Source organism: Cariama cristata, unplaced genomic scaffold (assembly GCF_000690535.1).
Source record: "Cariama cristata isolate BGI_N322 unplaced genomic scaffold, ASM69053v1 scaffold363, whole genome shotgun sequence".
NCBI classification, from domain to species: domain Eukaryota; kingdom Metazoa; phylum Chordata; class Aves; order Cariamiformes; family Cariamidae; genus Cariama; species Cariama cristata.
Window position 1 is genome coordinate 18,599 of NW_009607570.1, and position 19,504 is coordinate 38,102.

Sequence of the window (19,504 nt, forward strand, 5' to 3'; positions counted from 1 at the left end):
CCTCCCCTTTAGAACAAAATCAGGACCAAAAATCTCAAAATATATTGAGTCACAACTTGAAAATTCTGTTCAGTCAGCCATGGCTCCTAAACTGTATGTCAGCTACAGCCGAGTCCCACGTTTCCTCCATGGTGTGCAGCTATAGCACTGTCATTAGGCTTATCTACTGTTTGGTGGAAATGAGGTGGAAGTTAACAGTCAGAGTGTAGCGAATTAGAGAAAGATGTTTGAACCAGAATTTTGTCAGGCACTTCTGCAAGTAGAAGTAAGAGGTATGAAAAAAGATGATGGAGTCTGAATGTCATTTCAAGCCATGCCATTGCATAGCTACTATAGCTGTCCCACAGGAGCTTCTTGTACAGACACAGTTCTAACAGAAAGGTTTGCTTTTACCAATGTGGTTTTGTGTGTTTTCATAGTAAATGAAGATTTTACTACAGTGATAAGCACAGGTTCTCCTGCGTACCTTTATGCAAGCTAGGAGTAGTCTGATAGTTTAGTATAGTAGTAATCTCAGAATAAAAAAAGACCCCTGGTGTAACTATATCCCTACCTGAGTTTCTAACCATGATATAGTCTTCTCTGTTTGCAATTAATGAATTCATATGTGAAATATTTCTAGATTCTTTAGCTGTAATGTATCAATGGTCACAACTTTGAGATCTAAAGTCTTTTAAGAGACTAAATATCATCTTTGCAAAAATTCATCAGCCAAAGAAAAAAGTATACAAAGATAATGTAAATAGTAATAAATATGATCAACTAATGATGATATTGAATAATGGGGTAAGTGAAGGCATCAGAAAGTCCTTCCGTTCTAGGTAGTTTAAATTCCATTGAATCTAGAATACATTTCTTGAAGTGTATTCTTGTATTACTGAAGATAGCTGCTAAGTAATTAAGAATTAATGTTAGTTATATTTTAATTCTATACAAAGTCAATAATGGAAAATATAATATGCCTTATATATTAACTATCTCCCCATTTTTTTATTCTATAGTGTTTTGGCAGGATATAATGGTACTATCTTTGCATATGGTCAGACAGGCAGTGGTAAAACTTTCACCATCACAGGAGGAGCAGAACGTTACAGTGATCGAGGCATCATTCCCAGGACTCTGTCTTATATTTTTGATCAATTGCAGAAGGTATGGGACATTGTTTTCTGTTTATTTTTACTGTCTACTTTACAAATACCTAACTATATTGCAAAGGACTGTTTTTATAATAGTGTTAGAGGAAGCCCTAAAATTAATGCTGAAGAAAATGTCTAACTTGGCGTGATACCTTATGCAAGAATACATTGGTAATAGTTTTGGTTACCTGGTTTGTTGCAGTAGACTGAAAATAATGGACATCATTGGAGGGTTTTCTTGTCATTTTAAAAACCATGCCATTTTTAGTTGGTACAATGTTCATTCAGATCACATGACTGGTTCTCGTTGTCTTAACACTTATATTAGCTTCACTCTGGTTTTGTATTGTATGCATTGCATCACACACATCTTGTACAAAAATCACTCCTATGTAAACCAACAATGTTGTATAAAAGACGGAGCATTACTTTGACTTTTCATAAGTTACCTAGTTTCTTTATGCTTGGCTGATGCTTAAAAAAAGAAAAACAACCCATAAAATAATAAAATTAATATTAAGCATTTTTAGATATTCAGCTATTTATTTTACCTAATGCCTTTATTTTACCTAATGTTACTTATTAGCTACAATATATTATAGAATGATAATGCTAACTACATCTAATTATGATGAAAAGCAGTTTTTAAAGTCAGTAGTGCCAATTCTTGAACTATTTGAAAGAAAATAGATATCCATATTCATTGTCGTCCTCTACTGTTTTTCTTTTAGCTCCAGTTATGCAGTTGTATGGAATGTTTTTATGTTTATATGTTATTAGGAATAAAAGTCTGATTCACTCAATATAGTTGGATAGAAACATTGTTAGGCACATTTCTTAACATAATTACACATGTATAATGTATGAACAGGTAAAGATGTAAGTAGTAAAATGTCACAAATGTTTATTATTATTATTGCTGTTATTAATTATTTCTAATGCATTCTTTGCAAAATGAAGAAAAAAAAAACCAAAAACCTTTGATCTGTTTTTAAAATCGTATCAATACCTACACACTAGTTAACAGTGACTGGAAAAACACTTTCAAAGGTAGAAAACTATATTCTGAAAAGAAGTTTTGCATGTGCTTTGCATCTGAAACTTCCAGTGGAGAAATAGTCACTACACCCATATAAATAATGATTTGGCTTCACCAAAAATTTGGACAGTAGTAAATGCTGCCAAATATGATTCCTCTGTCTCCTCCATTTTTCCTCATCTTATAGTATTTCTGAGTCTTACAGTTCTGTCCCAGTTATTTCTTAATGCTTTTCTGTTCATTTTTTAAATACTGTACAGAAGATTTTCCTGCCACTGACGGCTCAATGCAACTACTGTTTGAATACTGAATTTGTCATAGCTTATAGGGCAAAACACATCACTCCAGTGTGGTAACTGACCTAAACCAAAGAGCTATAAACCTACTTTTTAGCTGAATCCAGTGATGTAAAAATGAATGGTGCATTTCAACAACTCTACCTGTGCCCTGCAGATGTAGAGAGGGAAACAATACAAAGTCTTAAAATAGTTTTGTGATTAAAAAAAGAAAAATACCTTGCAGAAATCATAAATGTAATTGTTGCACTTACAAATTAATCAAGCTGGTTTACAGATCATTGTACCCCACTGAATCTGAAGTCTTTCACTCTTTTACTTTAAATTAAAAAAAAAAAAGTGATGTTGCTTCCTGTGCAAAAAAAAAAGCCATCATGCCTAGCAGAAAGAGAATTGACAGAATTTGGGAGAAGGAGAAAACTGACTGCAATTTAATTCTATGGTTCTTCTGGATCTACTGTGCCCCCAAAAAAGACACCCAAAACTTAATTTGGCAGCTTATTTATTTTATGTACAGAAAACATACGTCAAGTCAGTTTTTACAGAAGGTAATAATGACATTTGAAATACTACAAGTACACTGTAATGTCTCAACATCTAAGAGAAATGATAGAAACAGAATAAATACAAATTATTAAAAACCCCCAACTTTAAAAGTCTTACCACACCTGAAATATTCCTTATTATCTCCTTACATTAGTTTTTCTAATAAGTAAATTATAATTGTCAACTGAAGTGCTTCAGAAACTCAAATAAGATATTAGCAACAAAATTTCTCACTAAATAGAGAAGTTAATTTTAAATCAGTCATTCCGAATCATAAGTCTTCTGACTGACCTGCAGCCTACAGGTTGGAAAGAAAGCTTAAGTAACAAATCCTACATTTTGCGACATATAAGGGGACTGTGAGAAACAATAACTAGCTGATGATATAGTGATTGGCATTCCAGGTATAAGAACTTTTTTCTAAAGGAGGATGTGGGGGGATGTGTGTGTAGGTGTTAGGTTATATTGTAGAATTATTTCAATTTGACATTTATATGCAATGAAATGAGTGAATCAGTGAAAGGATGCACCAGAGTAAGCACACTGATGGTTGTTCATTATGTTTATGATAAATTTCATTTTCTTTTAGTATCTGTAATATTGATATGAGTGAACACAGTCAATCATTCTGGTGCTTTCGTAACTATAGGAGGCAAAAGTGAAGAGAAGAAGAGAGGAGTCTGGTCTCATATATGTTTTGTCTCTTCATTCACTCCAGCAGGCCTATGACTCATTTCAGATTAATCTTAACATTTTAACAGAGCTATTTAATTATATAAATTTAAATATTATTTTATGTTAACATCAATCTTTACATTGTACTTTTATACTCTGTCATTCATCTAATACAGGGAACCAATTCTTACTTATAAGAATCTATGTCTCAGTTGCATGTCTGAGTAAAGGTTGACAATATTAAGTAATTACCTTGGGTCTTTCAAAGTACGGCTTTGGTAGATAAATGTACACAGCATATTGTAGGTGCACAAAAGCTTACTCTTGTGGGAATGGAAGTGAAAAAAAATAATCAACGTGATCGTGTTGCCTTAGACCTTCTGTTGCACTCGCATGACCCGGGGAGGACTTTTGTCATGGAAAGTGAACAGGTTGATTGTGCAATTGCCAGCAACATACAATGTCAACACACCAACATTCTTTTCTAGTGCTAATTATGTAATAAAAACAAAATAGGATGAAAAATAGCTATTTTATTTGCTGCCTTCTCAGCACATAGTTTCTATAAAAATTAAAATGTTTGTGTTTCTGTTTTCAGGCTGAGTTTTGGATCAAAAGCTCTACTTAGTTACACTTATAGCAATATTTCTGTCTGCCTGCTTCCAAATTTTTGTGTTTGTTTCATACATTTTCTTTCTTGGTGCATCTTAAAGCATCTCTTCTTGGTGTTTTATCTTTCCACTTGCCTTCCTTGTCATACTTTTCCCTTATTTAATTTCTTTTTATCTACATCTACATAAGAGTCATCTGCCCCCTAACCCTAAGTAGGATGGCACAGGAGAAAGTGAATTCAGGGACACAGAATACAGGACTTTTGAAGCTCGTACTTGCACTAAGACAGTGCAATTTGAAACCAAGGAAACAAAAAAATTTATTCCAAATGAGAAGCAAATCAAGCCCTTTGTTTTTAGTAACATCTCCTTTTAATTTATTGGTCAGAAATTCTCCTGTTTCAACAAATTCCTGTTTGAACAGTTCCTTACTACACTTTTTCCATCCATCTGCTGTGTATCTTTTTAAACGATGTCCCTTGAAATAGTGAACTGTCATTATCAATAAAAAAATGCCATGGGAAATAACTATTGAGTGAAAATGAATAGTTCATATCTCAAAATATTTTGCAAAACAACTATAGTGGATTGGGTTATTAAACTGCTACTGTGAGTGTGATACGAGTGCTTTCACAGTGGCTTCATCTGCTGAAAAGAAGTGACTAATTTTCTTTTATTTTGGAAATAGTAGCCCATTATTTTGAGGTTTATGTTGTTTGGATTTGGCTTTGGAGCAGGAGAAAATTCTGTCTGCAAAACCCAGTTGTGTTAAGTTACATTTTGGCAACGTATTATACAAAAGAATGAGGATTACAGAGAACAGCCGACATCATATGCAGTGCTTAAATGTTATGATAAAGAGAGTAGAAAGCAGTATGTCACTGATGTTTCTAAATGAAGTCAATCTTTGATTTATTTTTGTTGTTGTTGCTCCTTTTTTTTTTTTAACCATAGTCTTTCTATCCATAATATGAGGGTTTATCTCTTTATTATAACATTCTTTTTTTTTGTCGTAGAAGAGAAAAATGGCATGTTGCATGGTTCTGTGAGCAGGCTACCATATTCTAAGTGTATACAGACTTTTCTAGATATAAGGAAACAATAAAAAAAAACAGACTAAACTTATGGGCATGATGGGGTTTTGAGGGGATTTTTGTTTTGAGTTTTTGTGTACGTGTGTGTGTTTTTGTTGCGTTTTTTGTTGTTTTTTTCTTTTTTCTTCTTGAGCCTTTATACATATGGTGACAGAAAACATAAAAGTATCGCAAATTGGAAATGTAAACCATACCCAGGAAAAGAAAAAGACACAGAGTGAGGAAGCGACGTAAAAGCTGTAGTGATAAATTTGTCCTCTGATCTAGCTCTGACTTCTCTTTATAGCTCTTCCTTTTTTCTATTTTTTTTTCTTTTTTTTAATCCAGGATAGCAGTAAAGTGTATACAACTCATGTTTCCTACTTAGAAATCTACAACGAATGTGGTTATGATCTGCTAGACCCAAGACACGAGGCCTCCAGATTGGAAGATTTGCCGTAAGTAATAGAACTACAGAGAATCATCAAGAGCAACAGAAATCATTTTCATATGCCCTGTTGCAATGTTTGGGGACTTTTTTGAAACCATGCTACTGATCTCAGTGTTAATTAACTCAGAATACTTTGTTTTCTCAATTTTGTCAACAATGTCTAGAGTTTCTCTTGTTTTGTATGTATAGGGGCTAGGGAAACTAGATGGGAGTAATGGAAGGTGAAAGTATTAAAAATGTATATTGATATTATACAGAAGAAATCTAGTGCAGCCACTGAAAACAAAAGAGGAGGTATATTTGGTTTTGTCATGACAGCCTGTCAGTTTATATGGTATGAACGTGTGTGCATGTGGCAGAGACATGTGACAGGCAGTATCTCCTTGCAACAACAAGGAGAAAAACTCCCCGCTTCTACTTGGACCTTTTCCTTCAAGGATAATTATTCTTCTAGAGTAAGCAATTATGAAATAAGTAACAGATAGAAAAGGCCACAAGGAACTCCAAAAGGACAAAATATTTACTTCAGAATGGAATATTTTTATAATAGTTTTAATTGATAAGAAACTAGCACATACTAATACTTTGAGAAGGGTAGGAAATAAAAGTTTGTAGGTCATGAATCCATAAGCCTGGTAAAGTTAAAGATCTTATAATTTGTAGGAAATCCAAATCCTAGTTTCTAAATTTCTTCTGAAAAAATAGTTCATATTTTGTGTTATTCTTAAAATAACTCAGCAAACAGTAAATATGTATAAATAAGTTGTTGACTGGATTTGCAAATGCCTTGAAATAATGCTGGGAACCGTAAACTGTCTCACTCAACATGATGGTGACTGAAATAAGTAAATAGCAATTAAATCACTGCTGATACAAGAGCAGGAAACATACTGAAAACTGCCAACGGAGCAATAACAGAAAATCAATAGAATTTTATATCAAAATAGCTAATTATGTTATTAACATGTTACACTCATTGTATTAATGTTATTAACATATTACACTCATTGTATTTATTTTATTTAAAAAATCTTCCAATTTGTGTTAAAATATAGCTGTAGTTTTCTACACAATATATGGTATCTAGAATGTCTATGTACAAAAACTTTCAAGAGTTATCTTTATAAAACAAGCTAGTCTAGAGATAAGGAGGAAGGCAGCAGACAAACTCAAAGTATGAGACTGGACTGTACGTTGGTCTTATTGCTACACTTTCTTCATCTGCAAAATGGAACTAAATTTTATCGCTTTATGACACATTGGTGCTCTGAGGACTGTATGTATTTACCGATGTCTTTCATGGTAAAGTTTAGGAATTTAATTTTATTTATTATCTGCTTGCTGTGCTATGCAGAGGAAAAATTTAAATCAGAGACTAATTCAGATAATAATTTTGGTTTTCTGCCCATTTTTACAGGTGCAGATTTTTTTCACAGTTGTGTGTTAAAAATAGATTGTTACACTTTTATTCAGCTTATTAAAGTTAATGCTATTAAATTATTCAAGTTTATTAAATTATTAATTTCATTTATTAAGTTATTTGCAATATTTTATTTGAACTCATTCCATTTATTCATTTTATTAAATTGAGTTTATTCAATTGAACTAAATCAAATTTGATTAATTCAGTTGCAGCTTTATTTGAAACAGTTGGGAGTCATATGCCCTGGAAAATATGTCACTTTTTAAAACTAGATTCTGAATGTTTACTAATAATCATGAATTTCAGAATCTCAAAATTGGTTTATGTATGGTGATTCAATTAAGCTAAAGAATAACTCCTTGTTATGTATTAATCTATTTTTAAAAAGTAAAAGGTCAGAAGTAATTTGGTTGTGAAATAGGGATAAAGCACACTGGGATAATCATAATTACCTGTAAACTTACGTAGTGTATACTATTACAGGATAGGTTTTAGTGAGATAATAAATTTTTCTCTGCAGAGTAACTAATCTTAATGGTTTTACTGTACATGGTCATTATTGTTTCCAGTACATCATTTGTCAAAAAAAAGTCCTGTACATTAAAACTGTATGTTCACCACTCATATTTAGCATTGCATAAAGGTATTTAATAAATAAAATATTTCTTGCTTATCTTTTAAGATGGTGATTTAGGGGTTCAAAATTTAAACATGTATAGTGTCATTCTGACCTAAAAGCAGAGTACAAATTGCAGGAAAGGGTAGTTGCATGATTAATTATATTTTAGTTACTTGGTTAATTTTTGTAAATGACAAAGCAAGAAGTAGTTACACATAAGTAAATAGTAATCACGTATTTTAAAATATATCAGGTGTTTATTACCTCATATATATTTCATTTTTCTGAGAATTTTAAGTTCTTAAGACTTTTTAAGATTTTAGTGGCATTAAGCAGAATACAGAATAATCTATCTTCCTCAAATTTGTTTGAAATAATGTATTTAGTGAGAATATTAAAAAGAGCTTGTGGTTTTTGTATTTTAAAAGGGTCATGGTATGCATAATTTCCTGTTGAACTCCACAGTGGATCATCAAGATTTTAAGCACTGTACAAAGCCAAATGCAGGTTTTCTGTGCTTGGGTAAATATTAGCAGTTTGTGCTGGTATTCTCCCAAGTATATAAGATGGACAAGAAAAGTGTTGAAGAAATGTGTCATTTTAGAAGAATAAGCAAAAGATTAGTTAGCCTTGTAAAGTATGCAGATTGTTTTGGAACAGTGGTGTTACCCATATTCCTGCAAAAGAAGAGGATGCAATTTGTATGTACAAAGATATGTACTTCTGCCTAGCAAACTCTGTGTTAGTGACTTTACGTTATCAGTTCAATGGAAGGACTAAACACAGAGTGATGGCATTCAGGTAACAGAAGTTATGAAAAGCGCACAACAGGCTTGTTGATAGTACTTGAGAAGCAAGACATTAAAATTGTATTTGATGTTTAAAGCAAAGTGAATAATAAAATTTTTTAAATTGCCCATTGCATCTAATCATTGCCTGGTTAGGTCTGGAATCTGAGCTCCTGAAGCAAGGTTTTGTGTGTAGCCATCCTTTGTATATTCTGTAGACTCTCATATTTTTATCTTAATAGTGCTTAATCATTTCATTAGAGTCTGACAGATGAGAAGAGACTCTTACAAAAAATCACTGCTTTTCTGGAAGTAAATTCCTGACAAATGTGCGAATGTGGTTCATATATCTATATATCAATATGTCTATCTATATGTATATGCATATAGATTTGTATATAGAATTACCTAATTATTTATGTATGAATATGTAGATATATGTATACTTATACATATTTCTTTATATCTATCATGTTTCTAATAGGTACAGATATTTATATATCAACTAAGTTTGATTTTGAAATCCCATTGAACTTTTATTTTCACAGGAAAAAACCCACAGTTTTCGTGATGTTTAGTTGTAATGTTACTACATGTGGCCCATAGAAAATATCATTTGATATACCTTAATGTTTCAAATACAATATATCTTAATTTACAATTGTAACTTGTTTTGCTTACATAAAGCTGACAGTGTTTTAATTTTATGACATTGTAGCTGAAACACAGCATATACAGATGCAAATACATTTGAAGAATCTTACTTGTTAGAATGCAAAAATTTAATTTAATATTGACAATCTAATTCTGGTTCTAGCTGTAGCGAGTTCCAAGTTTATACAAGGACATTATGATTGTTTTCAAACATGTAAAAAGTATAAAACTATTGCTATAAAATATAGCTGGTAGAAGACTATTTGAATTCTTACTGCCATCTTTTGTTTTCATAAAAGATTTGCAGGACTGTTCAAATTAGGAAAAGTTTTCTGAAGCTCTTCATTTGCTCTGTGGTTATACAAGAGTCTTTCTCTTCTAACAGGTTCTCTATTGTACTGTGTATTTATAATTTATACAACTCCATCATACTGAATCAAACCAAGTTTACTTTAGTTATAACCTACCAATACAAACTTATCCTAATTCGTTTGTATTATTTATTAAGAAGTAAGAATTTTCTTGGCACTGCGCAGTAGCACAAAAATAAAAACTGAGGTTATAGAACCATCAGTCATAAATTAAGTCAGGACAACCAATAAGTTACTGCTTTACCTGTCCAAACTACAGCAGGTGACACTCTTGCATGTGAAGGTAAAATAAAATTAATGGTATTTTACCTTAAAATGTCAGTCTTTAACTGCAGTAGTTGCGGAGCTACTTCACAGGGAGCTCAGACAACCATTAATCAGGAGTGATGTGACATGGGAAAAATGTAATCTAAATTTCCATCCAGCATAAGTGATTCACCATTTTTGTGTAAAGATTCCTTGAAGTCCTCTTTGATAGGGAAATGTATAATGTTTAGTATGATGTTGACTGACTTTAAAACAAGACAAAACAAAACAAAACAACAAAAACCAAAGCAGCTAAGTCATATTGAATCCTCTAAGAATTCATTCCCAGTTTATGTTCCAGAAAGATGAAGTTTATTTGAACTATAGATTAAGTGAACTCAATTCTATATAAAGGAAGACACTATAAGCTAAGAGCCAATTAACTTCAAACATCAACAATAATACCTCTATCAGCGTATATTAGTAACATGTTATGTTCCATGGGGCCAGAATAAAATATTTTCACCTAAAAACATCTGTACCTGAATATTGGTTAACTACCTCAAATGAGTTTATATTCTTCTGTTTCTCCACTGGTCTCCAAGGGCTTTAAGAGTTACTGAACTACTGACATGCAAAGCTAAACCAACCAGTATAATAATTCCTGTGCCGCTTAACAAAGGGAAAAAAAAGTGGCTAAAGGAATAATTTTCAACATATAGGAAATATATTTTATTCAGTCTGATTTTTTTTGATGCAAATAAACCTGTTGCCTATCCCCAGGCTCAACAGTGTTAATGTCAGCCCTTCCCCTTTTCAATGGCTGTACCCAGTATGTAATCTAGAAACTGGCCACCATCTATAGATCTTCAAGAACTATATTTTCAATGTTCGGAGCATTAGTAGTGTTTTAAAATTTCTTAGGCTAATAATAATATTAGTTCACTCTTTTCATATGAAATGTGTTCTTTCAAAATGAAGAGTGTTCAGTGTGTTACTACTGAATACTAAAGATTAGGAGAATACAAAGGTTTGTAAACTTAAGCTTTTCTGTTTGTTAATGAGGAGACAGCTGAAAACTGTTCTGAATCATTTCTTCAAAGATTTTTGTTCATTATAGTTCAAACAAATTACACTTTAAATGTGTAAAATAACTTCAGCATACACTATATATTGTTTATTCCCATCCAAATTTTATGTTGATTTGTTTCCTTGAAAAGCAGTAGGAAGAAGTCAATGAAACTTTTCTAAAGTGACTTTTCTAAAGACATCGGATGAGTAAATTAACTCAGTTCTGATTATTGCTGTGCTATTGAAGGCATCTTTACTTTTGAATATCAAAGTATTATTTAACAAACATTTTTTTTTTGTGAGTGAGATTATTGCAATTGCCTCCAAATTCTAACAAATCTTATATGTTTTGTTTGTACGTGTACCACCAATTTAATTGTTTCTGTTCTGACTCCTTGTTCTGCCTGGTGGGATGAGGGGGGAGAGCGAGCTGGTGCAGGGCTTTTTCCAGAGCTCAGTAAGAAAGGCACAATAACAAATTGCTTAATAAGGTAACTGCTTTAATAAAACAGAATAAGAAGAGAAATATAGATGGCAAGTAAATCTTACATCCCATCAGATGCTGGGCACTCCACGTTCGTGCAGCATCAGACAGAGCCTGAATGGATTTCCCCACGGCGCACTGGACAGAGCAACACAGATCCTGTCGGTGGAGAGAAGCTTTCCCCTTTGCTTATTCCTGCTATTATGTAATTTCCTTACAAGAAAACAGATGCACTTCTAAAAGGTGTTCTCACGAGAACTTCTTCCTTCATTTTTTGGTAAAAGCAAGGCCATACAGGTGATGTGATGACCAGATGGGAACTGCCTGCAGGCTCTTGTGTTACTATGACCTGGGTGAATTTATCCTGCAGCCAAGGGCTCTGTGCAGCACAGAGACCTGAATGCCACACTGTACATGCAGCACAGCACAGGCTGCACCTGCTCGGGTTAACTGTTACGTGCATCACCAACTCCTAAACGTGCAACAGCCTCTCCGTCAGTATCAATACACTCCTACGTCCATAAAGTGTAGAACAAGCAAACTGTGCTTCTCTTGTCTCACATGTAGAATTTGTTGAAGACAGTGGGAAGGGTTTCCTGTCACAATATGATGTGTCAGGAGAACAGGCTGCACCAATACTTACTCATCTCATACTTCTATCATGTCTCACAGGCTAAAGAGGTTATGCTCTAAGTCTATATTTGAATGGAAAATCAAATCTCTGTGCTATTGAAAGCTGTGCTGGTGGCTGAATAACTTTGTAACCTTGCTTCTGGAATCAGTGTTGACTTTGTCCTCTGATGTGGTATTCAGGGAGCTTTACTTCTGAAGCTATACTTTTTTGGATGATATATAAAATTATGATCTGGTCTTTCTGTCTTAAAAGTTAAAGGTCCTTGCAACTTTACACAAAGATTAGCTGTAGTTACCGATTACTTTATTCTGTTCTTCTGGACAGTCTCAAAGATGCTTGCTTGCTGCTTTTGTCTTTTATCCTTTTCCTAAATTTATCATTAACTGTAGAGCCTCTTCCTCATGCTGAAGTAATATCACTATATTCTGCTTATATATTGTCATAGAAGATATATAACCTTATATATTATTTGTTTACATCATTATGATTGATTTTTAAATATTTATAAAGTTTTTCAGATTATTTTATTATTATATTATTTCTTCAGTTCTAAGCCCTAGAGACAGATATAATCATAGGAAACTTGATTTTTAAAATTCTTATTTGTTTTCCAAAATCTTTTAAGTGTTTCTTTAATTTATATTACACAAATTAATGAGATGGTATTAATTTGTCCGAGGAAGGTTTAACTTCATTGTTTGCCAGTAACAAGAATTTTATAAATGAAAGCATTCAGTGTGTAAGACTCTCTTGCATTAATGGCAGATCAGTTGATGCAGGAAAAGGCCCGAGTTAATAACAGTATAAAAAAAGCTGATCCCATCCTACAGGTTTCCTACAGCTACAAATTCCATCCATTAAGCCAAATGGAAAAGATTCTTTGTTTATAAAGAAAATAAAACCTTGTCTCTGCCTTCTTACAGTCATTATGGATAACTTAACAGAGCTTTTCCACTCCAAGATCCAAGTTAGAGCTATGAAATTTAAAAATTTCATTAATACAGAGAACATTCTATAGAAATCTATTATTGTATTATACAGTAACTTTATAGCACTATAAAATAAATCATTTTGTTGTCATTTTGGAACATGTCTTTCTGAGGAAGTTTTGACAGATACCTCTCAAGATGTGCAAGTTTAGACTTCCATCTGGAAATCCTCCCAATTGCTGCAAGGCCACTGTATAGGAAACTGTCACTGGTTTGTGATGTCCCAACTGTCTTCTTTCTGATATAATAATCCTCCAGATCTTTTCATCCAAACTAATACCTTTGTTGTCTGGAAATTATTTATAACTATTTATCAAAATGTAGTCTGAAAAGATCCTTAAAAGTTGAAATACTATGTCAAGTGTGCATAGTAAAACAACATTGTTTTCCTAAATTATAAAAAGAGGTAGATGATGCTTACTGTGCAATTTCAAAGTATTAAAATTGGTCAAAGCATCATACTGTAATCAGAACCACTCTGGGCTTTAGCATGTGATGCACACACAGATGGAATTGTGGACAGAGTACAACTTGACATTATCAAAACATTGTTATGCCAGAGCAGAATTATGCTTTTGCGTTTACGATCTGTATGGGGAAAGCAGAGTTTCATGACTGTAGTAGCGTGGTCTCTTACTCTACCACACAAAAATAAGGCTATAAATAGCAGGCAATCGTACTTGGGAAAACAATTGTTACGACAACTAAAGGAGCATTGTGTGTACCTTTACATGTATTTTTTTCTTGAAATTAGTAAGTGTATTGCAATGTCTTCAAAATATTTCTATGTATCCATTCCAATGTTTTGACCATCAGTGTGAACTATTTCCCTAATACTTAAGAGCAATACTATGGAATGCTGCTTAGCTGCTCGATTTGATTCTGTCAGTTCTGGGGAAAAAAAGACAAAGCAAAGCAAAACAAAACCCAACCTGTGTGGTTTTGAAGCAGCTTGGAGTAATTAACATGCAAGAACTATCTAGAGATAAAAACTCAAGCACCATACTCCCTCTTGTGGTTAACCTTGAAGAATATGAAAAATATATATATATACACACATATATGTATAGACATATGTGTATACTTATATATATATAAAGTATTATCTACACTTACAGGGAAAAAATTGTTTTTTAAAAAAAAGCTTCTAACTTTTAAGAAAGTTCTAATTTGCTTGTGGTAAGTTGTTTCAGAACATGTAATTCACCCTGAAGGATGTGTCATTCATCCTCAGAATTAATGTACTTCAATTTTAACAAAGTCTTCACTCTGGCAGTTTTTCAAATCCAGTGATGCAACTACTTGGCTTCCACATTGGATACTATAGAATGTCCTAACTGAGGAGACCCTAATGGCTACTCAATAAAGCCAAAAAAGTTGAACTCTCAGTAATATGATCAAAAGAAAAAAATCTTAATTAAAAGGGCTATTTAAAGAAGTGAAAAGGAGTGTCAGTAATATTTAGTAGCTCTCCTGGAGCTTTTGCCATATCCTTGCTACTTCCATCTAACTTCCTTCTTCTGAACTTTAAGGCTTAAAGAAGTACAACTAAGAACATTTCTAACCTGAGTGGAAATAAAATCATTCTGTTTGCTTACTTATAATTTAAGAAAGGGTCATTTACATTTGTAGTTATTACCATTTGATAAGAATTAAAAGAGAAATAATCTTGACAAATGCAAAGTTATTAGAAACATGTTGACTACAGATGTATTGATTCTGATATATTCCATGCCTATTTGTTCATCAAGATTATGGTATGGTTTATGCATCATTTGTGCTTAAATAGCTGTGGTAATGGCAAATCAACCTTTAACTTACTGTTTGTTTGTGATGATTCATCTAACCTCTTGCTCTTGAGAGTTTATCTCATTAAAAAAATCCCAAAGCTTTCTCTAATAGATTCTATATATTTCTTTTCTATGTGAAGGTTTATAATAAAGGAACTGATCTGTCACCAAAAAAGGAAGTGATAGAGTTAAAAAAAAATTCAGCACCTCCTTTAATTTGCATCATTTAGTCTTCATGGTTTTAGTTCTTTTATTAGGATTGGTTTTGGGTTTTAGTTGTCACCTGTTAGGTGTAAGCGAAAGAATGGAACAAAGATTGCCTTACAACAATTTTAGTTTTCATTTTGTTTTGTTTTGGATTTTTTTCCATGTAGAAAAGTGACAATAATGGAAGACCCTGATCAGAACATTCATCTGAAAAACTTGTCTCTTCAGCAAGCAACAAATGAAGAGGAAGCCTTAAACCTACTCTTCTTAGGAGACACCAACAGAGTGATTGCTGAGGTGAGAATTGCTGCTACAAATATTACTTACAACCACCACAGTTAAAATGATTGTAAACTTCTCCACATAAGACGTATATTTTGGAAGTCCTTGCAGATAAATGAGTATCTTCTTTCTCCGTGTATTTCCACAGTGAAATTGTAAGCATTTCTCTGATGATAGCTTTCACTTTGCAAAGAGCTTTCTGTTTTTCCTTAGTGAATCTGATTGGTGGTTGTTGATGTCATAACTTACTTAAATAAAAATTAAGTAAGAAAAAAATTTTTCTCATAAACCATTGACAATTTTGAATGTAGCATGTATCAACATACGTACACATTTAAAGATTAGAAAACATGGCCTTACAAAGCATTGTCAGACTTTCCTCCAGAAGTACTAACTTGCTTTTGAAGCAGTTACCATAAGTGTTGGCAATCCCCTCTTTTTTCTTCTTATTGCATGAGCACGTGGTGTTATGTCATAAAAAAACCAATGGTAGTGTGAAGCACATTCAAAACAAATATTTTCCAATATGCAAAAATAAGGGTGTTTTTACTGATTCTGGAAAATTTAAATGAAATATTTCCATATCCAAAATGTGTAGATTTTTTTTTTCTTCATACTTGGAAATGGAATGTAAATATAAAAAGCGTATTTTATAATGCGAGCCCTGTCAGTGTGTCTTTACTACAACACAGCTAATTCTACTCTAGAAATCTGTGGGTTTTCTTCCTCTGTCTGACTAAATAGATATATAATAAATCAATGACAAGAAAGACATTTAAGGTATATGAAATAGTCAAGTAGCGCTCTGTTCCTGCTGGCTGATCATGTACACCTGGGCACAGGGGAAGATTTGATTTTTGATTACAAAATATGAATAGGCAAAAGCCAGATTTGATCTGAAAGGAGACTATTTTGGCAGTGACATTTTGAGAGACAGAAAGACATTAAGGCAAGAGATAATCAAGCTGTGCTTAAAGACTGTTAGTAAATATGAATATTGAGGTAAAGAACCATTTGATGGTATTGAAATAGAGAAAATTATACAATTTAGAGGAGAGGAACTTGAAAAAGTGTAATAGAGGAGACAAAAAGATGACATTGGGTTCACAAGACTGAAAACCTATCATGATAGTTGGTAATGAAAACAGGAAAAGAAAGTTCATTGCATGGAAAAAGATCTTCAAGAAATCTCTGATCAGTGTAGAGGAGCTGTGTATGAAAATGAGAAGAATATTTAAAGAATGGTGTGCTGCTGGCTGACAGGGTCATAAATCAGCAATTGTAAAGGGCAATTGTGTTACATATTTGGAAAATGTTGCCTAAAGAGAAAATATATCTCAAACACTGAAAGTCATGAACAAATAGCAGGACTAATGAAGGTGGTAAGTCATTAAAGGTCAAGATGAAGTAGTGCTCAGTAAAAATAAAAGAATATTCTTAATGTGTCAGACCAAACATATCTGCTCCAGTTTTCTGTTTTGAACAATATCCACTAGCAAATATATAGAGAAAAGATAAACCAAGTAAGTAATGATACTTTTTTTTTAAAAAATCTCCTAATCTTCATTAGTTTGTGTTTCAGACTATGTATAGCTAATAACTTTTGTTGTATTTTTTTCTTTACAAGAATTTGCCCAGATGCTTTTTTTAACTTTGGCAAATTTTTGTCATGAAATCTCATGTGACACAAAGTTCCATGACTTAACTGTGTTGTGTGAAGAAAAAATCTCCTTTAGCTTATTTTTGAATCTACAACTTGGTAGTTTTATTTGGGGCATGCTACTACTTGCTAGAAAACATAAGAATAGACAGGAGAATGTGTGAGACCCCAGTAGCAGAGAATTCAGTAATCTGCGTGACTTGGGTTAGCAAATGCTGTGTCAGTGTCACTTTTGCTGCTTTTGCCACAGCAAGAGTTTTTTGTATATAAACATTATCAAGTTATTGTTTCATTGGTCTTTAATGAAGAGTACTTAAAAGAAAAAAAATGCAGAGAATACTTACTTGGAATAACTACCACGCATTGCAGAAATATTTACTTTACTTAGTCTAAATGCTAATATGATTCCAAAAGCTTGAGATGAGGTGGGTTTCATTGTGGAAGTTTTATTTATGTAGTTATCTCATACATTGTTCTTTTCCCATTGCAGCAGGTATGTTGCAGTACAGTTCAGCGAGCTTACTGAGTGCTGCTTCCTCTTAGGTATTACAGAATTTATCACCCATTATCGTTTTTGTCTTTAGGTGATTGTGGTACTTTACATGATGACTTATCAGAAAGAGAAAATAGTGTTTGCAGAAATGAGGGATTAAATTAGAGGTTTAGGGAAGAGGGCTTATGACATCAACCATAACTTCTTCTCCAGAGATCCATATTTTTAAACCTTAATTGAATTATGATAACAATTCCTGACCTCAAAGAATATTAGGACCCTATTTAAGTAAACTTTAAAGAAAAAGACACAAGATGAATAAACCTAAACAGAAAAGAAAGTAAAAGAAATGCTTGATTCATCTTTTTAAATGATGAGGAGTTTGGCTACAGAAAAACTAAGATGACTGTCATGGATCACATATGAAATCTGTGGCCTCTAAAATTGCAGTCTAATGCTTTACCCCTGAGATAACCCTTCTTTGAAGAGTTACAGGACCATCTTGAAAATAAGAATGAGAATTTAATTTCTGCAGTGGCTCTGCTAGTGGAGTCTAACTTGTGATTTGAGGGCTGCATTTTGCCTTCATCACTGCCTGTGCTAAAAAGAAAGTGATCATAATATTAAAAGTATTCTATATGCTACATTCATTCATTAAATGTCAGAACCAAAGGGAACGTTTATAACCGAATACTTCTTACCCACATGTAACTTTATAGCTCGTGAGAAGGAAGAGGAAGCTAATATAATTTGTGCAGGATTGATTTATAGGTCAATATAGGACAAATCCTTTGCTCTAGTTTTGACATGTACTACAAGTTGTGGAAATGGTAAGATGGGAGACAGCTGTGCACAAACACTTCATAACGTAAAAATCCAAATAGGAAGTTTTTGTCACTTCTGTTTTGCCAGGGGGGAATAGGCAGAGAGCAAATCCAAAAAGCTGATTCTTTTGATGGCAGCTTTTCCAACTGTAAGGGCTATATTATTGTTTGGTTGTATGTTTTTCCCATTAAACACAGTTTCTTGTTACATTTGAATGCATAAGAATCTCAGCAACAAGTTTAAAAAGAAATCTTAATTTATTTTTTATATTTCAATTTTTAAGCTAACTTTATGATTTAGGTATCTCAAATACATGCAGACAAAGGATTCCAAAATCTAATTTGCGTATATGACACAGATGGTAACTGCAGTATCTAAAAAAGCTCACATACAGAAAGAAGTGTTTGGCCATTTAAGTAGTGTTTACAAACCATTTTATTTTGGTAGGTATGCTATTAGTATGTCTTCAGCTGAAGTGCTCTTTTCTAAATTCTTATGATGGGAAACTCTTGAGATCACTGTACTTTGAAGTAATATGCCTGAATGTCTGTGATTTAGAGAATTCATAACACTTTTTTAGTATTTCTCTTAAAATAGCAGCGTAAGGTAGACCCAGTAGCTTCTCAAGGGCTTTCATCAGTTTCAAAACTGTAAAAACTTTATGTGAGATTGATATGTCTGAACACTGCAGTTGCATGTACAATTAGCATTTGTTTTTCCACTAATGAAAAATTACTTCATTTTAATGAGGAAGGAAATGTTTTACTGCATGGTTTTATACCTATAATACTCCATTGTTCAAATTTGGAAGACAGTGCATACTACACAGTATTTGTTCCATCATTTAAAAAGTCTGAAGTACACATGGGGCAAGAAGTTAGCTTTTGGCAATGTTTAAATATGTTTATTTCAAGAAAAAATGAAACTTTTAACATTTAAAGATAGTTGTGGGGAGTGACTTGTGACCTCTGACTTGGATTCATTCCCTTTGTATTTATTTTTATTGTCCATTAGTATTCTCTTGAATGTATTTAGAAAGCCACTGATAGTGTTTGAATGCATTTTTTCTTGGGTGAAATATGAAAAAGAGGATTTGAATGTGTGAACATATGAGAATAAATGACACTTTTGCCAAGAAGGC

The 19,504-nt window shown here is 32.8% G+C and overlaps 1 protein-coding gene across 1 annotated transcript in view; it reads left to right on the plus strand.

Annotated features, from left to right (window-relative positions):
- KIF6 (kinesin family member 6) overlaps positions 1–19,504 on the plus strand; it is a gene marked incomplete at both ends in the record, with an annotated part of 112,417 nt that overhangs the window by 17,820 nt on the left and 75,093 nt on the right. The window contains 3 exons of the mRNA XM_009696759.1: positions 1,002–1,149; positions 5,725–5,834; positions 15,271–15,400. Of these exons, the coding sequence (XP_009695061.1) occupies positions 1,002–1,149; positions 5,725–5,834; positions 15,271–15,400 (388 nt within the window). The remainder of the gene's footprint in view (positions 1–1,001; positions 1,150–5,724; positions 5,835–15,270; positions 15,401–19,504) is intronic.